Below are 26,672 nucleotides of genomic sequence, written 5' to 3' on the forward strand. Positions count from 1 at the left end.
AATTGAAACAGTAATCAAAATACTTCCAGCAAACAAAAGCCCTGGACCAGATGGCTTTACAGAGGAGTTTTACAGAGCATTCAAAGAAGAACTAAAACCAATCCTTCTCAGACTATTCCAAAAAATTCATAGGAAAGCACACTTCCAAGCTCTTTCTATGAAGCCAGCACTACTCTAATCCCAAAACCAGATAAAGACACCATAAAGAAAGAGAATTACAGGCCAATATCCCTGATGAACATAGATGTTAAAATCCTCAACAAAATTCTAGCAAACTGGATCCAGCATTACTTAGAAAGATCATACACCATGACCAAGTGGGATTTATTCCAGGGATGCAAGGCTGGTACAATATCCGCAAATCAATAAACGTGATACATATAAACAAATTGAGAGACAAAAATCACATAATCATATCAATTAAGGCAGAAAAGGCATTTGATGAAGTCCAACACCCTTTTCTGATAAAAACGCTCAGCAAAGTGAGAATAGAAGGATCATACCTCAACATAATATGAGCCTTCTATGAAAAACCTACAGCCAACATCATACTCAATGGGCAAAAACAAAAACCATTTCCCTTAAGAACAGGAACAAGACAGGGATGCCCACTCTCACCACTCCTATTCAACATAGTACTGGAAGTACTAGCCAATGCAATCAGAAAAGAAGAAGAAATAAAAGGTATCCAAATTGGTAAAGAAGAAGTAAAATTGTCCCCATTCGCAGATGACATGATACTGTACATAGAAAACCCTAAAGACTCCATCAAAAAATTACTAGGATTAATAAATGAATTCGGCAATGTAGCAGGATACAAAATTAATGCCAAGAAATCAATGGCCTTTTTATACACCAACAATGAACTTACAGAAAGAGAGATTTAAAAAAAATCCCATTTACCATTGCACAAAAAAATTAAGATATCTAGGAATAAACTTAACTAAAGAGGTAAAAGACCTATATGCTGAAAACTACAGGACGTTGAAAAAAGAAATAGAAGAAGACATAAACAGATGGAAGAACATACCATTTTCATGGATTGGCAGAATCAACATCATTAAAATGTCCATACTACCCAAAGCAATCTATAAATTCAATGCACTACCCATTAAAATACCAACGGCATATTTCACAGACCTAGAACGAACTCTCCAAAAATTCATCTGGAATAAAATAAGACCCTGAATAGCTGAAACGATCCTGAGAAAGAAGAACGAAGTAGGAGGGATCTCAATACCAGATATCAAGCTGTATTACAGAGCCACTGTTCTCAAAACTGCCTGGTACTGGCACAAGAACAGACATATAGATCAATGGAATAGAATAGAGAACCCCAAAATTGACCCGAACCAATATGCTCAATTAATATTTGACAAAGGAGGCAAGAACATACAATGGAATCAAGACAGTCTCTTTAATAAATGGTGTTGGGAAAATTGGACAGATACATGCAAAATAATGAAACTAGACCACCAACTTACACCATACACAAAAATAAACTCAAAATGGATAAAGGACTTAAATGTAAGGCAGGAAACCATAAAAATACTAGAGGAATCCAAAAGCAACAAAATCTCAGACATATGCCGAAGCAATTTCTTCACTGATACAGCTCCTAAGGCATTGGAAACTAAAGAGAAAATAAACAAATGGGACTACATCAAAATAAAAAGCTTCTGCACGGCAAAAGAAACCATCAACAAAACAACAAGAAAGCCCATTGCATGGGAGAACGTATTTGCCAATGTTATCACCGATAAGGGTTTAATCTCCAACATTTATAGGGAACTCATATAACTTAACAAAAGGAAGATAAACAATCCAATCAAAAAATGGGCAAAGGACCTAAATAGACACTTTTCAAAAGAGGACATTCAGAAAGCCAAGAGACATATGAAAACATGCTCAAAGTCACTAATCATCGGAGAAATGCAAATCAAAACAACAATGAGGTACCATCTCACACCTGTCAGAATGGCCATCATCAACAAATCAACAAACGACAAGTGCTGGAGAGGATGCAGAGAAAAAGGAACTCTCCTGAACTGCTGGTGGGAATGCAGACTGGTGCAGCCACTATGGAAGACAGTATGGAGTTTCCTAAAAAAGTTAAAAATGGAACTCCCATTTGACCCAGTGATCCCACTTCTAGGAATATATCCTAAGAAACCAGAAACACCAATCAGAAGGGATATATGCATCCCTATGTTCATAGCAGCACAATTTACCATAGCTAAGATTTGGAAACAGCCTAAGTGCCCATCAGCAGATGAATGGCTTAGAAAACAGTGGTACATCTACACAATGGAATACTATGCTGCTGTAAAAAAGAAGGAACTCTTTTTTGCCAAGAAATCAATGGAATGGAACTGGAGAGCATGGAATGGAACTGGAGAGCATTATGCTAAGTGAAATAAGCCAGTCAATGAAAGATAAATACCACATGATCTCACTCATTTGTGAAATATAAGGAACAACATAAACTGATGAACAAGGACTGATCCAGAGATGGAGAGGCATTGATTGGACTGTTGGGCCTTGGAGGGAAGGTAGGAGAGGGTGGGGGTAAGGGGAAGAGATCAACCAAAGGGCTTATATGCAAGCATATAGGCCTAACCAATGGACATGGACAACGGGAGGGTGAGGGCATGATGGGGGGAGGGGGGTAGGGGATAACGTGAGGATAAGGACACATATGTAATATCTTAATCAATAAAAAATATATTTTAAAAAAATATAAATCCATATGGAATCTAAAAAAAAAAGAGAAACAACAAAAACAAGCTCATAGGTAGAAAACATACTGGTGGCTGCCAAAAGTGGGAGAAGAGGGGTGGGCAAAATGAGTGAAGAGGATCAAAAGGCACAATTTCCAATTATAAGATAAATAAGTCATGGGAATGTAATGTACAGCATAGTGCTATGGTTAATACTGTATTATCTGTATTTGTTTTTGTATGTGTATTTGTTATTTTTTAAATATGTCTTTATTGATTTTTTTAGGGAGAGGAATAGAGATAGAAACGTGGGTAAGAAACTTCATGGATCGACTGCCTCTTACACGCCCCCTACTGGGGATTAAGTCCACAACTATGGTTTTGGTTCATGGGTCGATGCTCAACTACGGAGCCACACTGGTCAGGCTGTATTATATATTTAAAAGCTTCTAGAGAGTAGATCCTAAAAATCCTCATGACATGACAAAAACTTTTGTAACTATGTCTGGTGATGAATGTTAACTAGACTCATGGTGGTGATCATTTCACAATGTATACAATACAGAATCATTTTTCTACTCCTAAAACTAATATAATGTTGTATGTCAATTATACCTCAATAAAAACAAACTTTATTTCTTTCTCCCTCTTTCATTTTCTTTCTTTTCTTTTCTTTCTTTCTTTCTTTCTTTCTTTCTTTCTTTCTTTCTTTCTTTCTTTCTTTCTTTCTTTCTTTCTTTCTTTCTTGCTTTCTTGCTTTCTTGCTTTCTTTCTCTCTCTCTCTTTCCTTCCTTCCTTCCTTCCTTCCTTCCTTCCTTCCTTCCTTCCTTCCTTCCTTCCTTCCTTCCTTCTTTCTCCTTCCCCTCCCCTCCCTTCCCTCCCCTCCCCTCCCTTCCCTCCCCTCCCCTCCCCTCCCTCCCCTCCCCTCCCTTCCTTCCCCTCCCCTCCCCTCCCCTCCCCTCTGCTCTTTCCTTTTAAGCGGCTTTCTATAGGTTCTTAAACAAGATGCTTAGATCACTGATTACCTATCTTCATTTTTAATAATAGCCATTGAAAGCTATAAATTTCCCTTACAGCTGATTTAGCTGTATATCAGCAATTTTTAAGTTGTATTTTCACTATTATTCAGTTTGAAATATTTTCTAATTCCTTTGTAATATAGTCTTTGAGCTATTGATTAATTATAAGTTTGTTGTTTACGCAAATACTGGAGTTTTGCTAGATAACATATTGTTACTGAGTCTTAATTTTCCATCTACTATTATTTTAAAAATGTACTTGTACTATTTCATTGCTTTTAAGTTTGAGACTTGTTTTTTGACAACATATGGTCTACTTCCAAATATTTGCTTTTTCCTAGATGTACTGCATTTACTGAATCTATAATTCAATTCCACTTTGATAAGAGACTACTCTCTGTAACTTTAAGTATCTAGTCAATCAGTGCACTTGAAAACAATGTGTATTGTGCCATTATCAGGTATAGTGTTTTATAAACATTACTTAGGTTAAGGTGGTTGAGAGCGCTGTTGAGTCTCATTTTAGATCCAAAAACACAAATGGGTTAAAGTGAAAAGATGGAAAAAGATATTCCATGCAAGTGGTAACCAAGAGAGCTAGGGTAGCTATACTAATAACAGATAAAATATACTTAAATCAAAACTGTTACCGGAGATAAAGAACGGTATTGTATGTTGAAAAGAGGGTCAATTTATCATGAAGGTATAATAATTATAACATGAATGCATCAACATCACAGCTCCAAAATACAAGAATTAAAAATTACAGGATTAGCCTGGCCAGTGTTGCTCAGTGGTTGAATGTTGATCAATGAACCAAGTGGTTCTATTCCTGGTCAGGGTATATGCCTGGGTTGCAGGCTCAATCCCCAATAGGGGGCATGCAGTTTCTCTCATCAATGTTTCTGTCACTCTATCCCTCTCGCTTCCCCTCTTTCTAATATCAATAAAACTTATTTTTTTTTAAATTACAGAATTAAGGGAGAAATAGTTCTACAATAATAGCTGGACACTTCACTACACCACTTTCAATAATAGATAGAACAACTGGACAGAAGATTAATTTAAAAAATAGAGGACTTCGCCCGGCTGGCATGGTTCAGTGGTTGAACGACAATCTATGAATCAGGAGGTCCCGGTTCAATTCCTGGTCAGGGCACATGCCCAGGTTGAGGGCTTGATCTTCAGTGGGGGGCATGCAAGAGGCAGCCAATCAAGGATTCTCTCTCATCATTGATGTTTCTATCTCTTCCTTTCTCTCTAAAATCAATAAAAATGTATATTTTTTAAAATATAGGACTTGAACAATAAATCAATTGAACCTACTGACATATACTGAACACATTACCCAATAACAGCAGACTACAGATTTTTCTTAAGTGTGCACAGAATATTTCCCACATGCCCCCAGGATAGACAATATGTTAGGCCACAAAATAAGTTTTACTACATTTAAGAAGACAAATCATAAACAGTATCTTTTCTAAAGACAATATATTAAAACTAGAAACCAATAACAAAAGGAAAACAAAAATTCAAGTATTTGGTAGAAACACAATCTTAAATAACCAATGAGTCAAAAAATCAGAATGGAAAGTAGAAAATACCTTGAAACAAATGAAAACAAAAACACAACACAACAAACTTACAGGAGGCAGTGAAAGTAGGGCTCAGAGGGAAATTTACAGACATAAATGCTTACACTAACAAAGAAGGAAGGTCTCAAATCAGGAACCTCAGTTCACACCTTAGAGAACTGAAAAAGAAAACTAAAGCCAAAGCTAGAAGAAGGAAGAAAGTAATAAAGCTCAAAGTAAATAAATAAAATAGATAATAAACAATAGAGAAAATCAATAAATACAAATACCAGAATTGACAAAATTTTAGCCAAATAACTAAAATGACAAAAAAACCCTCAAATTATTAAAATAAAAAATGAAATTGGGGATGTTACTTCTAATGTTGCAAAAATATAAAGGTCCTTAGAGCACACTATGAATGGCTGTATGCCAAGTAATTGGATAATTTAGATGAAATGGATAAATTCCCAGAGACACACAACCTGCCAGACTGAATTATGAAGAAACAGAAAATCTGAACAGATTAATAATTAGTAAGGAGATCAAATCACTAATCGAAACCTTCCAACCAAGAACATCCCTGGACCAGAAGGCTTACCTGGTGAATGCTACCCAATATTTCAAGAATAATAAACAACAGTTCTTCTCAAACTCTTCCAAAAATCTGAGGAAGAGGGAACACATCCTAATTCATTCCATGAGACCAGTATTACTGTGATACCAAAGTCAGACAGATACACAGGCAAAGAAACTACAGAACAATATGTCTTATGAACATTGATGCAAATTCCCTCAACAAAATAATAGCAAACCGAATTTGGCCGCATAGTTAAAGGATTGTGCAGCATGACCAAGTAGAATTTATTCATGGAATGTAAGAGGTTTCAACATACAAAATTAATTAACATAATGCACCACATTCAGAAAATTAAGGAAAAACACATTATCATCTCAATTGATGCAGACATTGAAAAAAACTGATAAAACACTCAAGAAACTGGGAATAGATGGAATCCTCCTCAACATAAAAAACGATAGCTAACATTCTCTTTCACCTACGATCAGGAAAAAGGCAAGGATGCCAGCTTCCAATGCTTATATTCAACCTAGTTTTTAAAGTTGTAGTCAGAGCAATTAGGAAAGAAAAGGTATCCAAATTGTGAAAGAATTAGTAAAAATATTGGTAGATGGCATGATCTTGTATGGAGCAAACCATAAAGATTCCACATACAAAAAAGTCAGAATTAATAAATGATTTATCAAAGTAACAGGATAAAAAGTCAACAAGCAAAAATCAGATGAACACTGTACAGTACCAGTGAGCAATCTGAAATGGAAATTAGGGAAACAATTTCATCTACAATAGCATACAAAATAATAAAATACTTAGAAATTAACCAGTGAGATGAAACACTTGTACAAATGAAAAGTAAAAAATCGGTCAACTTTGCAGGCCAACACATTCAGCAAACTTCTGAAAATTAGAAAACACTGACAATGCCAAATGTTGGTAAAGATACAGAAAAATCTAAACTTTCAAATATTGCTAATGGAAGTACAAATTGGTAGAGCTTTATCGGTAAACTTTGATGTTATTTACTAAAGCTAAATATGCATAACCTAACATTCAGGAAAAAAAGAACTATATATATAAAATGTTCATAGATGCATTACTAATAATACCCAAACTCCAAACATTAAAGGAAAATAGTGATAGTCATACTATGGAATGTTAAAACTCATAGAACTCAACAAATGTAAATGAATTACAGCTACATGTGTAGCAAAATGAATCACAGAGACACAAAATAGTACACGATTACATTTATATCAAGTTCAAAAACAGATAAAATTAACCAATAATAAATGTTTTGAGGGTACACAAGCAGACTTCTATTGTTGGCAGTGTTTTATTTTTTAGCAGGGTCGTGATAAAGTGGTCATGGTTTCTTTATGATAAATCCATTCAACTATTCTACTATAGCTTGAATGTTTGCGTTCCCTCAACATCCTATGTTGAAAATCAAATCTCCAATGTGATGGCACTTTAATGGGGCCTCTGAGAGGTAATGAGGTGATACTGCTTTTACAAAGGAGGCCTGGAGTTGTTCTTGCTTCTTCCACTTTGTGGCTACACAATGAGAAGGTGCTAATTATGAAACATGAAGTAGGTTCTCACCAGACATCAATATGTTGGCGCCTTGATCTTAGATTTTTTTAGCCTCCAGAACTATAAGAAATAAATTTCTGTTATTAATAAACTACCTAGTTTGTGGTATTTTTGTTACATCAGCCTGAATAGATTGACATGTACATGTAGTTTAGACACTCTTTGTGGGTGTATGCACGTTATACTTCAATGAGAAATTTTAAAATAAAAAAGAATCAGTATTTTAAGCCACATGGTTGATGTTTGTGTATCATGTTCTGAGGACCCAAAGGAAAAAGTGTTAATTTATCATTGATAATTACAAAGATTTATCAAAAAACTCATAAATCAGAAATTGGTATACTTTTATCTAAATTCACCTAGACACAATTTCACAAACCAAATTAGTTATTTATTTGTATTTCACCTTATTCCAGGTATATTTTAGAGCATTTGGCATTTAAATTCTATCTGCAATATTCTTGTGAAGTTGTCTTCTAGAAAGAAAACTAAACACCAAACCAAGAACTCCAATAAATACAAAGTTTTAAGAAATTGCCTGGAGATATAAGTGCTCACTTCTTGTCTGTTACTGTATCATAACCACCCACCAATACTAAGTGAGTAGAAATGATCCAACCTTCCACAAAAGTTTTCCCAAAAGTTTATTTTCTTCATTAGATTCCACATATAGTACTTGTCTTTCTCTGACTGGTTTATTTCACTTAGCATAACAAACAAAATAGAAACTGACTCAGATACAGAGAACAGACTGACAGCTGTTGGAGGGGAGGGCTACTAGGCGAAAAAGGTGAAGGGATTAAGAAAAAAAATACCTCATAGACACAAACAGTATGGTGATTATCAAAGGGAAAGGAGGTAGAAGAGGAAAATGGGGGGATAAATGATGATGGGAGGAGACTTGACTTGGGGTGATAAACACACAGTACAACATAGAGATGATATATTATAGAACTGTATACCCCAAACCTGTATAATTTTATTAACCAATGTCACCCCAATAAATTCAATAAAAAAATTTTAACCATTTGCCTGAAAGACCCCACATTTTCCACAAAGCTCTATGTCACAAGAAAGTGGAGTTACCTTCAATCGGTTTTCCTTTTCCCACACAACAGACTGAATGATGGTAAGATAATTCACAATGAAGACAAATAAGATTACTAAAGGAGCGAAATCACTAAATAGGATATAGAAGAAATCATTATCATATCTTGGGTATGGAAATCTCTGAACAAATACATGAACATTTGTGAACAACTGTTGTGCGGTCTTGTGGTTATGATATTTCATGATGGCCTTATCCAAGGCATGCTGCATAAGCAGGAACCCTTCAGAGATGTACCCTAAATAAGAAAACAAGAGTTACTAAGTACAACAGAACAATAAATAGCTAAGCTGAACAAAGAAAAAGGCAATAAAACTATGTCAAAGATAAACAACAAAGTTAATGCTGTGATGAGGTCTTTGCCAGTCTAAATTTTACAAAGCCCTATTTAGTAGGCACTAAATTTCACTTTGGAAAAATGAAAAAAGTTCTGGAGATGTATGGAGGTGATGGTTGCACAATAATGTCCATGTACTTAATGCCACAGATCTGTATACTTAAAGATGGTTTAAATTTTATTATGTATACTTTACCACAATAAAAAAGAGTTTTAAAAAAATTTACACACAGCTATCATGGTGCCTCCATACAGATACATAATACTTTTTTTTTAAAGATCCTAATTCCCAGCTTCCCATAAGCAAAATATTGCGAGTAATTATTGAACTGTTTTCTTCAATTTCAATCAACTGAATGAGCACTGGATAAATTACTTGATAGGGAAAGACTTTGATTCTGTACCTTGACATTTGAATGAAAGTCAAGCTGAGTGAGTTATATGAACTGATGTCCACTAAGGCAATGCTACTCAGTGAGCCTTAGATCTGTCACAGTATGCAAATACTCTCTTACCAATAGACGAATTTACTATAGAAATTAAGAGCAAACACATAAAAACTTTTATAGAAATTTGGCATTTCCATGACATCTAAAAACTGGTCTTTCTATTAATCTATATAAGTCCTTTGTAGGCTTTAAATATAAATCGTGTATCATATTTTCTCCCCTGTGAATGAGGCCTTTTAATTTTTAATAGTCTTTTAAATGATCATAAGTACTTAATTTTAATGAAGTTCAATTTATCATTTTTTCTTTTATAGTAAACTAGAGGCCCAGCGCATACATTCAAGAATGGGTCGGGGGAGAGGACTCCTGGCGAAAGTTAAAGTCAAGGCTTTGGGAAGGATAATTGGCCAGAACTCTGAGCCCTCAGGATCAGAGGGAACCCACACAGCACTGGCTTGGGCCACATCCCATGGGACGGGTGCAGTGGAAAGAAGGTACGCAGAACTGCTGGTTGGCAGGGAATTCTAGATCTGGGTCCACAATCAGGAAAGGCTAAGGAGTGCTGGCAGGAGAAGAGTGCGTAGAGGGGCAGCCTCTCCGGCCTCTGTGGCTTGTGCCTTTCTTCATAGAGCTTAGTTCAGTGATGGCGAACCTTTTGAGCTCAGCGTGTCAGCATTTTGAAAAATCCTAACTTAACTCTGGTGCCGTGTCACATATAGAAATTTTTTGATATTTGCAACCATAGTAAAACAAAGACTTATATTTTTGATATTTACTTTATATATTTAAATGCCATTTAACAAAGAAAATCAACCAAAAAAATGAGTTCGCATGTCACCTCTGACATGCGTGTCATAGATTCGCCATCACTGGCCTAGTTCATAGGACCTTTCGGATACAGACACTTACCTGTGGCTGGAGTGAGGGAGAAGGTTCAGAATTGTGGAATCTGGGGAGAGAGGGGCATCCAGGAGAAGTGGCAGCGAGTTTGATGCTGAGTCATGCCTGAGCCTGGGATCTGGGCAGCCATTTTGCCCTGAAGAGATAGCCCCTCCCTCCAGTATCCAGGCAACTAATACAACCACACCCAGATTCCACCTTGAATAGTAAAAGGATTAAAAACAAAAACAACAGAAAAAACAACTAAATAGTCCCTGAGAGCACAAAGGTGCTGGACTAAAGAGGGACTCTCAGTCCCAGCAATCAGAACCTGAGAAACACTACAATACAGAAGACTGGGATCTTAAGCCAGCCAAAGGAACACTTCACTTTTTCATTTTTATTTTTTTTAAATTACTTCATCTCTTTTTTTTCTTTGTTTTTCCTGTTTTTGTTTGTTGCTTTATTTTCTATTTCTTTTCACATTATTTTTCCATCCCTCTATTTTATTTTATTTGTATTTGCTATTTTTATACCATTTTTGAAATCAAATTTTTTGTAAATTTATTATTATTTTTTTGCGTTCTCTTTCCTCTTATCCACCCATCCCCTTTCTACTTCTTCCATACTGAACTGAGATCTTCCCCATATTCATCCAACTCTTAACCTTATATTCTATATATCAGCTCAGCATCTACAGATTCTGCCCCCACCCTCTTTGCTGGGGGTTTGGTGTTTGTATTTTTTTAATTTTTTAATTTTTTTATCATTATTACTATTATTATTTTTGTTGTTTTGATTGTTTACCTATTGGTTCTGTGGTGTTTTCCCCCATATATATATTATTTATTCTCTAAAAGAATTTTATTGTGTTTTTATTCATGCCTTGGCTGTTCATTGTACTTCTTTGCTTATCCATATTATTTGCTTTGTGTTGTATTAAGTTGTTTTTCTTCTTGATTTGAAACAGGGCTTTGTGTATTAGAAATATTATTCCTTTTATTGTTCTTTGAATTACAAATATTTCTCTCAGTTCGTCTTTTAGCTTTGCTTTTGAAGTTTGCAACTTACAGAAATGTCCAGGCAAACTCACCAATACTTCTCTTTCTGTCATTATTTCTTCAAATAGGTTTTCAATATCTTGCTCTTTATTTCAGTCAGTGTATGCTTAATTTCTAGTTGGTTCTTTATCACAACATCGAGGGTCTCACTAGATTTCTTGAGAAGTCACTATATTTATCGGCGGTCTCACCAGTCTTTTCGAGGATCTTACTAAATTTATCGGCAGCTTCTAGATAGTTCCTTAAAGACCTTAAAAGTGTGGTTTTAAACTCTATATCCAGCAGTTTGCTTTCCTACATTTCTGTCGTTTGTGTCCTGTTTCTTTGTCTTGGCATTTTTTATGCTTCCCTGTGTTGATAAAGTGGTTTTCTATGCTGAGTGTCCTCTAGGGCCCAGTGGTTCAGCCTCCCCAATTACCTGAGGAGGACACTCTTGGTGTACCCCTTGTGGGCTTTGTGCACAGTCTTGATGTAGTTAAGCCTTGATTGTTGTAGTTATCACTGGGAGGAATTGAACTCCAGGCCAATTGTCTGTGAGAATCAGCTGTGTCTGCAGTGGGAGAACTTCTGTGCTGGAGACACCCCTCTGGGGCAAAACTTGCTTCAATGGGGCTTTGGTGCTCACTGAGTCTGCCCCCTGAGTGTGTCCTTTATGTTTCCAGGGAGCTGCAAACTGGATGGTCCCACTCTGACCTCTGGGTTTCCTGGCTCTTGGATCTCTAGGGAGGTGCTAATCTAGCCTTTGCCTGAGGCTATCCAGCAAAAGCCTCCCTGTAGGGCTTGGGCGGGGCAGGTCCCACGGGATCAACAGGGCGGGGCTAGCAGTTACGGCTGCTCTCAGACTTGCCCTCAGAGGCTCTGCTTCTCAGTGTCCTGGTAATCACTGCAAGGCCCTCGGAGAGAAAGCTGCCCTCGGGTTCCGACAGATGCCAGACAGTCCCGCTTCTCCCGTATGAGTCTGGGTCCCTAGAGACTCACCTGGAACTGGAGCTCAGAGCCTGAGACTCCCTCCCGATTGAAAACGACAACCGCGCCCTCAGCCGCCAGCCTGCTCCACATGCACCTCCGCACCTTAGTATTTTACTTCCGTACTGCCCCTCCTCTGAGTCTCGGTATGCTTTTCTCTTTCCTTCTAGTTGTAGAATTTCCACTCAGCCAGCCTTCCTGTGGTTCTGGATGATGTCCATTCGTCTTTCAGTTGTATTTTTGAAGTGGTTGTTCGAGGCAGCAAACTCCAGTGTTTACCGATGCCACCATCTTGGTTTCTCCTCAGAAGCCTAGCATTTTTAAGGGGAAAGCTGCTGTAACTGGGAGCCAGGCCTTACCCCAACCCAGGGTGCCCTCAGATGTCACCTGGGACTCTACAGACACCCCTTCCAGGGACCTGCTACCTTGGCTGTGGTCCCAGAGTCAACAAGTCTCCAGCCACCCGGGGCACAGGCTCCTGTGAGTTCTGAAGCATGCTCCCCTCTGACTAGACCAACGCCTTAGCCCGGGGAACTGCAATTACGCAAGCAGCAGACACGTGAGTGGCCCACTCCTGTCCAAAAAGCAGCAGCCCCGTGAGCAGCCTGCCCCAGGCCTAAGAGCAGAAGCCTCACGTGGCCTGCCCCTGTCCAAGGGGCAGCAGCTGTCAGCAGTGTGAGCAGCCCTCTCCCTCGTCCGAGGAGCAGCAACCATGTGAGCAGCCTGCCCACGATTGAGGAGAGGCAGCCCCACACAGCCAGCCCCCATCCGAGGAGCAGCAGCTGCACAGCCCACATCCTCCTCCTGTCTGAGGAGCAGTAGGTGTGCGAGAAACCTGCCCCCATCCAAGGAGCAGCAGCGGTGTGAGCAGCCAATACCCATAAGAGGAAAAGCATTGCAATGAGCAGCCTGCTCTCATTCAAGTAGCAGTAGCCGCCCGAGCAGTCTGCCCCAGTCCGAGGAGCAGCAGCCACACGAGCAGACCGCCTATGTCTGAGGAGCAGCAGCCCTGTGCAGTCCACACTGATCCAAGGAGCAGCAGACACACACACCTGCACCTGCCTGGGGAGCAGCAGCTGGATGAGTGGCCTGCCCCCATCCGAGGAGCAGCAGACATACGTGCAGCTCACCCCCACCCGAACAGAAGCAGCCATGCAAGCAGCCCATCCTCTGTCCGAGGAGCAGCAGCCACGCGAGCAGACAGCCCCTGTCCGAGGAGAAGCAGCTGAACTCTGTCCCAAGGAGGAGCAGATGCCCAAGCAGCTCACCCCTACCCAAGGAGCAGCAGCAACACAAGCAGACAGACCAACCCATCTGAGGAGCAGCACCCCTGCACCACCGACACTGGTCCAAGGAGCAGCAGCCACACACAGTCTGCACCTGTCCGTCAAGCAGCAGCTGGGTGAGCATCCCACCCCCATCTGAGGAACAGCAGCCGCATGTGCAGCTCACTCCCAACCAAAGAGCAGCAGCCACACAAGCAGCCCGTCCCCCATCTGAGGAGCAGCAGCTGCATGAGCAGCCCATACCCATACGAGAAGCAGTAGCCCTGTAAACAACCTGCCCATTTCCAAAGAGCGGGGCCTCATGAGCAACCTGGACATCTGAGGAACAGCAGCAGCGTGCAGCCAGCCCAGATCCAAGAAGCAGCAGTCATGTGAGCAGTCCATGCCCATCCGAGGAGCAGAAGCCACGTGAACAGCCTGCTGCTGTCCAAGGAGCAGCAGCCATGCTCACCCCACCCCCACCTGAAGAGCAGCAGCCCCATGATCAGCCCACCCCTGTCCAAGGAACAGCAGCTGTGTGAGCAGCCTCACCGACCAGCCAGAGGAGACACCACTGCTGTGAATAGCACCAACCAGAGGAGCCGCTGCCAATTGAGGAGCAGCCACTACCGCGACCACTTGAGGAGCAACTGCAGCCCCAGGAACCACTGCCACCCAAGGAGCAGCCCCTGCATGACACGACATCTGCATCAGTCGGCAAGACCAAAAATGGATAGACAAAGAAACCCCCAAAGAAAAGAAAAGGAGCAATTGCCAGTAAAGCAGCTAAGTGAAACAGAGGCATGCCATTTTTCAGAAAAACAATTCAGAATAAGATTCCTAGAGTGCATAAACCAGATGGACGAAAAAATAAACAACTTATGTAAGAATCAAGAAGAAATGGATGAACAAATCAATAACTTATGTAAGAATCAAGAAGAAATAAAGAGTGATATAGCTGCAATAAAAAACACCATGGAAAGTTTCAACAGTAGACTAGGAGAAGCGGAGGACCAAATTAGCGAATTAGAAAACAGGGAAGCAAAACACACCCAAAATGAACTGCTATAGGAGAAAAAAATTAAAAGACAGAGGAGAGCCTAAGGGAGCTATGGGACAACATGAAACGAAGCAACATATGAATAATAGGGGTGCCAGAATAACAGAAAGAGGAACAAGGGTTAGAAAACCTATTTGAAGAAATAATGTCAGAAAACTTCCCTGAGGTGGGGAAGAAAGAAGTCACACAAGCACAGAGAGTCCCAAACAAGATGAACCTGAAAAGACCAAAACCAAGACACATCATAATTACCATGGCAAATGTTCAGGACAAAGAGAGAATCTTAAAGGCTGCAAGAGAGAGACGCAGGGTTACATACAAGGGATCTCCCATTAGATTATCAAATGATTTCTCAACAGAAACACATCAGGCCAGGAAAGAATGGACAGAAATTTATAAAGTGGTGCAAAGCAAGGAACTGAATCCAAGAATACTCTATCCAGCAAGGCTATCATTCAAAATTGAAGGGGAAATAAGAAGCTTCACAGACAAAAAACGGCTAAGGGAGTTTATCACCACCAAGCCAGCAAGGCAAGAAATGCTAAAGGGACTGGTGTAAAAAGAAGAAATAAACAGCTAAAAAAGAAAACAGGCACAAAAAAAGAAATGGCTACAAACAAGTACCTTTCAATAATAACTTTAAATGTAAATGGACTAAATGCTCCAATCAAACGACATTGAGTGGCTGAATGACTAAAAAAAACATGACCCATATATTTGCTTTCTACAAGAGACCCACCTCATTAAAAGGGACTCACACAGACTGAAAGTGAAGGGATAGAAAAATATCTTTCAGGAAAATGGAAATGAAAAAAAAAATCTGGGGTAGCAATACTTATATTGGACAAAATAGACCTCAAAGTGAAGGCCATAACAAGAGATAAGAAAGGCCACTTCATAATACTAAAGGGATCGATACAACAAGAGGATATAACCCTGATAAACATATATGCACCCAATGCAGAAAAACCCAAATACATAAAAAAACTGGAAGATATCAAGGGAGAGATCGACAACAATACAATCATAGTAGGGGACTTCAATACACCACTGACATCACTGGATAAATCCTCTAGACAAAAAATCAGCAAAGAAACAGCAATCCTGAGTAACTCACCAGATCATATGGACTTAATTGACATCTTCAGAATATTTCACCCCAAAGCCACAAAATATACATTCTTCTCAAGTGCACATGGGACATTTTCAAAAATAGACAACACATTGGGTCACAAGCAAAGTCTCCCCAAATTCAAGAAGATTAAAATCATACCAAGCATCTCCTCAGAACACAATGGCATAATGTTAGAAGTAAACTACAAGAAAACAACCCAAAACACTCAAACACTTCAAAGCTGAATAGCATGTCATTAAATATTGATTGGGTTACCAATGAGATCAAAGAGGAAATTAAAAACATCTTGGAAACTAATGACAATAAAATCACAACAATCCAAAACCTATGGGACACAATGAAAGCAGTCCTGAGAGGGAAGTTTATAGCTCTACAGGCCTATCTCAAAAAAAAAAAAAAAAAATGGTAGCAAATCATTTAACTCTACATCTCAAAGGATTAGAAAGAGAGCAACAACAAAATCCCAGAGTGAGCTAATAAAGATTAGAGCAGAAATAAATGACATAGAGACCAAAAAAAAAAAAAAAAAAAAAAAAAAACACAATACAGAAAATCAATGAAACCAAGAGCTGGTTCTCTGAAAGGATAAACAAGATGGATGGACCTCTAGCCAGGCTCACCAAGAAGCAAAGAGAGAGGACCCAAATAAACAAAATCAGAAATGATAGAGGCGAAATGACAACAGACCCCACAGAAATACAAATGATTGTTAAAAATTACTATGAACAACTCTACTCCAACAAACTAGACAACCTGGAGGTAATGGACATATTCCTAGAAAAACACAACATTCCAAAACTCAATCAGGAAGAATCTAAAAATCTCAATAGGTCAATAACTGTGGAAGAAATTGAAGCAGTCATCAAAAAGCTTCCAGCAAACAAAAGCCCAGGACCAGACGGCTTCACAGGGGAGTTTTACCAAACATTCAAGGAAGAACTAAAACCTATCCTTCTCAGATTACTACAAAAAATTCAAGAGGAAGGAACACTTCCAAGCTCATTCTATGAAGCCAGCTTCACCCTAATACCAAAACCAGATAAAGACAACACAAAGAAAGAGAACTACAGGCCAATATCCCTCATGAACATAGATGCCAAAATCCTCAACAAAATCTTAGCAAATCGGATCCAGCAGTACATCAGAAAGATCATACACCATGACCAAGTAGGATTTATCCCAGGGATGCAACGATGGTACAATATCCGCAAATCAATAAACGTGATACATCGCATAAACAAATCAAGAGAAAAAAACCACATAGTCATATCAATTGATGCAGAAAAAGCATTTGACAAAATCCAACACCCATTTTTGATAAAAACTCTCAGCAAGGTGGGAATAGAAGGATCATACCTCAACATAATAAAAGCCATATATGACAAATCCACGGCCAACATCATACTCAATGGACATAAACTAAAACCATTTCTCCTAAGAACAGGAACAAGACAGGGATGCCCACTCTCACCACTCCTATTCGACATAGTACTGGAAGTATTAGCCATTGCAATTAGACAAGAAGAAGAAATAAAAGGCATCCACATTGGAAAAGAAGAAGTAAAACTGTCCTTATTCGCAGATGACATGATATTATACATAGAAAACCCTAAAGACTCCATCAAAAAACTATTAGACTTAATAAATGAATTCGGCAATGTAGTAGGATACAAAATTAACGCCAAGAAATCTATGGCATTTCTATACACCAATAGTGAACTTACAGAAAGAGTTTAAAAAAGCAATCCCATTTACCATCGCACCAAAAAAATTAAGATACCTAGGAATAAACTTAACTAAAGAGGTAAAAGACCTCTACTCAGAAAAGTACAGGACGTTGAAAAAAGAGATAGAGGAAGACATAAACAGATGGAAGAACATACCATAGAATCAACATCATTAAAATGTCCATACTGCCGAAACCGGTTTGGCTCAGTGGATAGAGCGTCAGCCTGCGGGCTGAAAGGTCCCAGGTTCGATTCCGGTCAAGGGCATGTACCTTGGTTGCGGGCACATCCCCAGTAGGAGATGTGCAGGAGGCAGCTGATCAATGTTTCTCTCTCATCGATGTTTCTAACTCTATATCTCTCCCTTCCTCTCTGTAAAAAATCAATAAAATATATTTTAAAAAATGTCCATACTACCCAAAGCAATCTATAAATTCAACGCACTCCCCATTAAAATACCAACAGCATATTTCACAGACCTAGAACGAACTCTCCAAAAATTCATCTGGAATAAAAAAAGACCCGAATAGCTGCAGCAATCCTGAGAAAGAAGAACAAGAGAACAAAGTCGGCGTTAGTTATAGCCATCACAGAACTTAGTACACTGCATCTGTGCATACAACTGTCTCATTCATGTGCCTGCTTCGCCCTACTGAATTACTAACATCTTGAGGACATAGCTCTGTCTTATCCTGCTTCAACTTCAGTACCTGGCCTGGTGCCATGGACCTGAGAGGGTTTGCTGAGTGAGTGAATGAGTGAGTGAATGAGTGAATGAATGAGCAAGTAAGTGAATGAGCAAGCAGCTACCAGCGGGGATAGTTCAAACTCTGCTCTGGGCTGCCTGACGCAAACCCCGAGAAGTTCCCATTCTGCTCCCAGCGGCCCCACTCCCCTCTGCTGGCTGCATAGTTCGTGCAGGGCAAAGGCGGCCCAGGTGTGCGTTTTGGCAGATTGGTGCATTAGCACCTGCCAGCCTCCAATCCCCCCAGGAGGGGCGTTTGTGGGCGTGGCCAGTGGCAGATTGGTGCATTAGCACCTGTCAGCTGGGGATGCCCCTGGGACGGCTGTTTGTGGGCATGGCCACTGGCAGATCAGTGCATGAGCACCTGTCAGCCGGGGATCCCCCAGAGGGCCGTTTGTGGGTGTGGCCAGTGGCAGATCGGTGCAGTAGCACCTGTCAGCTGGGGATCCCCCCCAGGAGGGCTGTTTGTGGGGTGGCCAGTGGCAGATTGCTGTGGTCCCACCGCCGGCCCTGGGTCTGTTCCCATACGGGCTGCCTGCTGCCCGGGTCGCAAATAGCAGGCCTGGATGGCAGCGAGACAGGCGGGATGGTGCTGTCCCGCCCTGCCTGCAGTATGCAAATTAGCCGCCATCTTTGTTGGCGGTTAACCACCATTTTGGTTGGCAGTTAATTTGCATATCGCCCTGATTAGCCAATGGAAAGTGTGTCGGAGGTACGGTTAATTACCATGTTTGTCTATTATTAGATAGGATACTAATAATAGAGGAATATGCAAATTGTCCAGGATGCCATCACAGTAACAGTAATGACTGAACAGTAGGCTGCGTGGGGCAACCAGGCTGGCAGGGGGGTTAGTGAAAGATGACCAAACAACTGAACAGCAGTCTGCATGGGGCAGCCAGGCCAGCAGGGGGGCAGTTGGGGGCATCCAGGCCAGTGGGGGGGCAGTTGGGGGCAACCAGGCCAGCAAGGGGGAGCAATTGGGGCAACCAGGCCAGCAGAGGGGGGCAGTTTGGGGTAACCAGGCTGGCAGAGGGGGGCAGTTGGGGGCAACAAGGCTGGTGGGGGGCAGTTGGGGGTGACCAGGCAGGCAGGGGGAGCAGTAAGGGACGACCAGGCCGGTTGGGGGGCAGTTAGGGGCAACCAGGCCGGTGGAGGGGGGCAGTTTGGGCCAACCAGGCTGGCATGGGGGGGCAGTTGGGGGCAACCAGGCCAGCAGGGGGGGGAAGTTTTGGTGATCAGGCTGGCAAGCAGAGGCGGTTAGGGGTGATCAGGCTGGCAGTGGAGGCAGTTAGGGGCAACCAGGCAGGCAGGCAGGTGAGCAGTTAGGAGCCAGTGGTCACAGATTATGAGAGGAGTGTCTGACTGCCAGTTTAGGTCGGATCCCTAGGATTGGGCCTCAACTGGCAGTTGGACATCCCCCCAGGGGTCCCGGTTTGGAGAGGGTGCAGGCTGGGCTGAGGAGACCTCTTCCCCCCATGCATGAATTTCGTGCACTGAGCCTCTAGTATAGATATAAAAGCCTAAGCGACCAAACAACCGAATGACTGGTGAACCGGGAGCTATGACTCGCACTGACCACCAGGGGGCAGACGAATAACACAGGAGCTTCCCCCTGCTGGCCAGTGTGCTCCCACAGCCAACCTCCTGTGGTCCCTTCCCCGAGCCAGCCGGCCCCAATGGGCTCGATCGGGACTGGGCGAGATGGCACTGATCGACCCCAATCACCGGCCTGGATGAGGGAAACCCACCCATTCTTTTTTTTTTAGATTCTGAGAAATTTTAATGAAGGTAAACACTTTTGATACAAAATACTGTCCACTATGAGTTCTGTCTTGTTATTCCTTGAAATTCTCTCCTTTTTAAAAAAAATTTTGTTTTATTGCTTAAAGTATTACAAAGAGTATTACATATGTCTCCTTTTTTTTCCCCCTTGATATTCCCCCGGCCTCCCCTACCCACCAGTGTCTTGTGTCCATTGGTTATGCTTATATGCATGCATACAAGACCTTTGGTTGACCTCTTACCCCCCCGCCCACCCTCCCAGGGCTTCCCGCTGTAGTTTGACAGTCTGTTCAATGCTGCTCTGCCTCTGTATCTATTTTTGTTCATCAGTTTATAATGGTCTTTATTATCCATAAATGAGTGAGATCATGTGGTATTTTTCTTTCATTGACTGGCTTATTTGACTTAGCATAATGCTCTCCAGTTGCATCCAGCTGTTGCAATTGCTAAGAATTCCTTCTTTTTTACAGCAGCATAGTATTCCATTGTGTAGATGTACCACCGTTTTCTAAGCCATTCATCTGCTGATGGGCACTTAGGCTGTTTCCAAATCTTAGCTATGGTAAATTGTGCTGCTATGAAAATAGGGATGCATATATCTTTTTGATTTGTGTTTCTGGTTTCTTGGGATATATTCCTAGAAGTGGGATCACTGGGTCAAATGGGAGTTCTATTTTTAAATTTTGAGGAAACTCCATACTGTCTTCCATAGTGGCTGTACCAGTCTGCATTCCCACCAGCAGTGCACGAGTGTTCCCTTTTCTCTGCATCCTCTCCAGCACTTGTTGTTTGTTGATTTGTTGAAGACAGCCATTCTGGTAGGTGTGAGATGATACCTCATTGTTGTTTTGATTTGCATCTCTCCGATGATTAGTGACTTTGAGCATGTTTTCATATGTCTCTTGTCTAGTATGTTGGAGTAGAGTTGTTCATAGTATTTTTTAACAATCCTTTGTATTTCTGTGGGGTCTGTTGTTATTTTGTTTCTATCATTTCTGATTTTTTTTATTGGGTCCTCTCTCTTTGCTTCTTGGTGAGCCTGCCTAGGGATTCATCAATCTTGTTTATCCTCTCAAAGAACCAGCTCTTGGTTTCATTGATTTTCTGTATTGTTTTTTTGGTCTCTATGTCATTTATTTCTGCTCTAATCTTTATTATCTCCTTCCTTTTGCTCACCTTGGGCTTTTCTTGTTGCTTTCTTTCTAATTCTTTGAGATGTAGAGTTAGATGTAGAGTTAGATGATTTTTTCTTGTTTTTTGAGATAGGCCTGTAGAGCTGTAAACTTCCCTCTCAGGACTGCTTTCATTGTGTCCCATAGGTTTTGGATTGTTGTGTTTTCATTGTCATTAGTTTCCAGGATGTTTTAAATTTCTTCTTTGATCTCATTGGTAACCCAATCAATATTTAATAACATGCTATTCAGCTTCCAAGTGTTTGGGGTTGTTTTTCTTGTAGTTTATTTCTAATATTATGCCCTTTGGTCTGAGAAGATGCTTGGTATGACTTCAACCTTCTTGAATTTGGGGAGACTTTGCTTGTGACCAAATATGTGGTCTATTCTTAAAAGTGTCCCATGTGCACTTGAGAAGAACGTATATTCCGTGGCTTTGGGGTGAAGTGTTCTGAAGATGTCTATTAAGTCCATCTGATCTTGTGAGTCATTTAGGATTGCTGTTCCTTTGCCAACTTTTTGTCTAGAGGATTTATCCAGTGATGTCAGTGGTGTATTGAAGTCCCCTACTATGATTGTATTGTTGTCGATCTCTCCCTTGATATCTTCAAGGAATATTTTTATGTACTTGGGTGCTCCTGCATTGGGTGCATATATGTTTATCAGGGTTATGATCCCTTAAGTACTATGAAGTGACCTTCCTTATCTCTTGTTATGGCCTGCACTTTGAGGTCTATTTTGTCCAATATAAGTATTGGTACCCCAGATTTTTTTTTCATTTCCATTTTCCTGAAAGATATTTTTCCATCCCTTCACTTTCAGTCTGTGTAAGTCCCTTCTAATGAGGTGGGTCTCTTGTAGAAAGCAAATATATGGGTCATGTTTTTTTTAGTCATTCAGCCACTCAATGTCTTTTGATTGGAGCATTTAGTCCATTTACATTTAAAGTTATTATTGAAAGGTACTTGTTTGTAGCCATTTCTAGTTTTTGTGCCTGTTTTCTTTTTTAGCTATTTATTTCTTCTTTTTACACCAGTCCCTTTAGCATTTCTTGCCTTGCTGGCTTGCTGGTGATAAACTCCCTTAGCCATTTTTTGTCTGTGAAGCTTCTTATTTCCCCTTCAATTTTGAATGATAGCCTTACTGGATAGAGTATTCTTGGATTCAGTCCTTTGCTTTGCATCACTTTGTAAATTTCCGTCCATTGTTTTCTGGCCTGATGTGTTTCTGTTGAGAAATCATTTGATAATCTGATGGGAGATCCCTTGTATGTAACCCTGCGTCTCTCTCTTGCAGCCTTTAAGTTTCTCTCTTTGTTCTGAACATTTGCCATGGTAATTATGATGTGTCTTGGTTTTGGTCTTTTCAGGTTCATCTTGTTTGGGACTCTCTGTGCTTGTGTGACTTCTTTCTTCCCCACCTCAGGGAAGTTTTCTGACATTATTTCTTCAAATAGGTTTTCTAACCCTTGTTCCTCTTTCTGTTATTCTGGCACCCCTATTATTCATATGTTGCTTCGTTTCATGTTGTCCCATAGCTCCCTTAGGCTCTCCTCTGTCTTTTAATTTTTTTCTCCTATAGCAGTTCATTTTGGGTGTGTTTTGCTTCCCTGTTTTCTAATTCACTAATTTGGTCCTCCGCTTCTCCTAGTCTACTGTTGAAACTTTCCATGGTGTTTTTTATTGCAGCTGTATCACTCTTCATTTCTTCTTGATTCTTACATAAGTTATTGATTTGTTCATCCATTTCTTCTTGATTCTAACATAAATTGTTTATTTTTTCCTCCATCTGGTTTATGCACTCTAGGAATCTTATTCTGAATTGTTTTTCTGAAATATGGCATGCCTCCGTTTCACTTAGCTGCTTTACTGGCAATTGCTCCTTTTCTTTTCTTTGGGGGTTTCTTTGTTTACCCATTTTTGGTCTCGCTGAGTGATCTAGATGTTGAGTCGTGCAGGGGCTGTTCCTTGGGTGGCAGTGGTTCCTGGGGCTGCAGTTGCTCCTCAAGTGGTCGTGGTAGTGGCTGCTCCTCAGTTGGCAGCAGCTCCTCTGGTTGGTGCTATTCACAGCAGTGGTGTCTTCTCAGGCTGGTCGGTGAGGCTGCTCGCACAGCTGCTGTTCCTTGGACAGGGGTGGGCTGATCACGGGGCTGCTGCTCTTTAGGTGGGAGCGGTATGAGCGTGGCTGCTGCTCCTTGGACAGCAGCAGGCTGTTCACGTGGCTTCTGCTCCTCGGATGAGCATGGTCTGCTCACGTGGCTGCTGCTCCTTGGATCGGGGCTGGCTGCATGCTGCTGTTGTTCCTGTGATGTGGGGGGCTGCTTGTGAGGCTACTGCTCCTTGGACATGGGCAGGTTGATTGCAAGTCTGTTGCTCCTTGGACAAGGGTGGGCTGTTCTCGCAGCTGCTGCTCTTCAGACAGGAGTGAGCTGCACGCATGGTTGCTCCTCCTCAGACAGGGATGGGCCACTCACCTGGCTGCTGCTTGTCGGACAGGTGCAGGCTATGCGTGGCTCTGCTCCTCGGACCGGTGCGTGCTGTGCAGGGCTGCTGCTCCTCGGACATGAGCGGTCTGCTTGTGTGGCTGCTGCTCCTCGGACCGGGATGGGCTGCTGCTGCTCACAGAACTGCTGTTCCTCAGATGGGGGTGGGCTGCGCACACAGCTGCTGTTCCTCAGATTGGGCAGGCTGTTCATGCAGCTGCTGCTGCTTGGATGAGGGCAAGTTGCTTGCACAGCTGCTGCTCCTTGGACTGGTGCAGACTGCGGACTGTGTGCAGCTGTTGCTCCTCAGAGGGGGCAGGCTGCACAGGGCTCCCACTCTCAGACGTAGGCAGACTGCTCGTGTGGTTGCTGCTCCTCGGACTGGGGAGCGGGCCGCTCACACAGCTGCTGCTCCTTGAACAGGGCCAGGCCACATGAGGCTGCTGCTCTTAGGCCTGGGGCAGGCTGCTCGCGGGGCTGATGCTCCTTGGACAGGAATGTGCTGCTCACGTGTCTGCTGCTCACGTGGTTGCAGTGCCCTGTACAGCTGAGTCTCCTTCGCCAATTCAGGGTGGATGTTATTCGTTTCAGCTGCTCATTCTATTTGCTCCGGGACTAGCCTTGGAACGTGTCCGCCTATTCTGCCACCATCTTGTCTCCCTCCTACCACAGCTTTTTTTATCCACTCATCTACTGATGGGCACTTGGGCTGTTTCCAGATCTTAGCTATTGTAAATTGTGTTGCTATGAACATGGGGGTGCATACATTCTTTCTGATTGGTGTTTCAGGTTTCTTAGGATATATTTCTAGAAGTGGGATTACTGTGTAAATGGCAGCTTCATTTAAAATTTTTTAGGAAACTCCATACTGTTTTCCATAATGGCTGCACCAGTCTGCATTCCCACCAGTAGTGCACTAGGGCTCACTTTTCTCCACATCCTCTCCAGCACTTGTTGTTTGTTGATTTGGTGATAGTAGCCATTCCGACAAGTGTTAGGTGATACCTCTTTGTCCTTTTAATTTGCATCTCCCTGTGATCAGTGACTTTGAGCATTTTTTTCTCTTCATCATCTGTATGTCTACTTTGAATAAGTTTCTATTTAGGTCCTTTGCCCATTTTTAATCTGATTGTTTGCCTTCCTTTTTTGAAGTTGTATGAGTTCCTTATATATTTTGGAGATTAAACCTTTATCCTATGTATCATTGCCAAATATGTTCCCCCATACAGTGGGCTCACTTTTCATTTTGTTGATGGTTTCTTTTGCTGTACAGAAGCTTTTGATGTTGACGTAGTCTCATTTGCTTATTTTCTCCTTAGTTTCCTTTGCCCTAGGAGATATATCTATAAACATTTTGTTATGAGAGATGTCTGAGATTTTGCTGCGTATGGTATTTTCTAGAATTTTTGTGGTTTCCTGTCTTATATTAAAGTCTTTTATCCATTTTGAGCTTTTTTTTACGTATGGAGTAAGTTGGTGGTCTAGTTTCATTCTTTGCATATACCTGCCCAATTTTCCCAACACCATTTATTAGAGAGTGTCTTTACTCCATTGTATGCTCTTGCCTCCTTTATCAAATATTGAGTGTAATGGCTTGGCTTGATTTCTGGGTTCTCTGTTCTATTCCATTGATCTATATGTCTGTTCTTGTGCCAGTACCAGGCTGTTTTGAGCACAATGGCTTTGTAGTATAACTTAATACTGGGTATTGTGATCTCTCCAACTTTGTTCTTCTTTCTCAAGATTGCTGTAGCTATTTGGGATCTTTTTTGGTTCTACATAAATTTTTGGAGAGTTTGTTCTAGATCTGTGAAATATGCTCTTGGTATTTTAATAGGGATTAGAATGAATCTATAGATTGCTTTGGGTAGTATGGACATTTTAATGATGTTGATTCTACCAATCCATGAACATGGTATATTCTTCTACTTGTTTATTTTTCCTCTATGTCTTTTTTCAACATCCTGTAGTTTTCTGAGTGTAAGTCTTTTACCTCCTTGGTTAAGTTTATTCCTAAGTATCTTAATTTTTTTCATTGCAAAGATAAATGGCGTTATTTTTTTAATTTTTCTGAGAATTCATTATTGGTATATAAAAATGCCATTGATTTCTCGGTGTTAATTTTGTATGCTACTACATTGCCAAAATCATTTATTAAATTAGTAGTATTTTAGTGTAGTCTTTAGGGATTTCTATGTAAATATCATGTCATCTGAGAATTGGCAGCATTCCTAATGTGTTTGATGAGTCTCCTTGTGTCTTTTGTGTGTTCTTCTAAAACTTATACGAGCATTCTGTTTGCATATATTTTAATTTATGTAAATGAAATTGAGTTATAAACTTTATATATGCAGTTCTATGTTTTGAAGATTCTGCTATGCATACATCTAGTCCAGTCTTTCTAATTGGTTGTCCTGGTTGTCTTCTACTCCTGCCACTACAAACAACAATGTCAAGCATTTACTTATAAATCCATAAAATAATTTACTTATTTATTTATTTATTTATTTATTTTTTAAAATATATTTTATTGATTTTTTACAGAGAGGAAGGGAGAGAGATAGATAGTTAGAAACATCGATGAGAGAGAAACACCGATCAGCTGCCTCCTACACATCTCCCACTGGGGATGTGCCCGCAACCCAGGTACATGCCCCTGACCGGAATCGAACCTGGGACCCTTCAGTCCGCAGGCCGACGCTCTATCCACTGAGCCAAACCGGTCTCGGCAATAATTTACTTATAAATGTGTTTATACTTAGAAACACATTTTTAATTTGGCTATTGCTATGGTCTGAATGTTTATTTTCCCCTCCAAATTCATATTTTGAAACCCTAACCCAAAAGGTGATGATATTAGTAAGTGGGTTATTTAGGAGATACTTTAAGTGATGAATGGAAATCATGAATGGAATTAGTGCTCTGATAATCAAGGCTGCAGAGAGATCCCTAGCCATTTCCACCATGTGAGGGAACAACAAAAAGGCACAGGCTATTGAAGCATAGTAATCC

General features: G+C 40.9%; 1 protein-coding gene across 1 annotated transcript in view; it reads right to left on the reverse strand.

The window, feature by feature from the left end:
* Positions 1–23,999: 23,999 nt before the first annotated feature.
* The window catches only part of LOC139009571 (phospholipid-transporting ATPase ABCA3-like), a 51,359-nt gene continuing 48,686 nt past the window's right edge, over positions 24,000–26,672 (reverse strand). The window contains exon 6 of the mRNA XM_070413829.1: positions 24,000–24,074. Within this exon, the coding sequence (XP_070269930.1) occupies positions 24,000–24,074 (75 nt within the window). The remainder of the gene's footprint in view (positions 24,075–26,672) is intronic.

The sequence above is a fragment of the Myotis yumanensis genome, unplaced genomic scaffold (genome assembly GCF_028538775.1).
Source record: "Myotis yumanensis isolate MYYU_CA2020_CCGP unplaced genomic scaffold, mMyoYum1.0.hap1 SCAF_4, whole genome shotgun sequence".
NCBI classification, from domain to species: Eukaryota; Metazoa; Chordata; class Mammalia; order Chiroptera; family Vespertilionidae; genus Myotis; species Myotis yumanensis.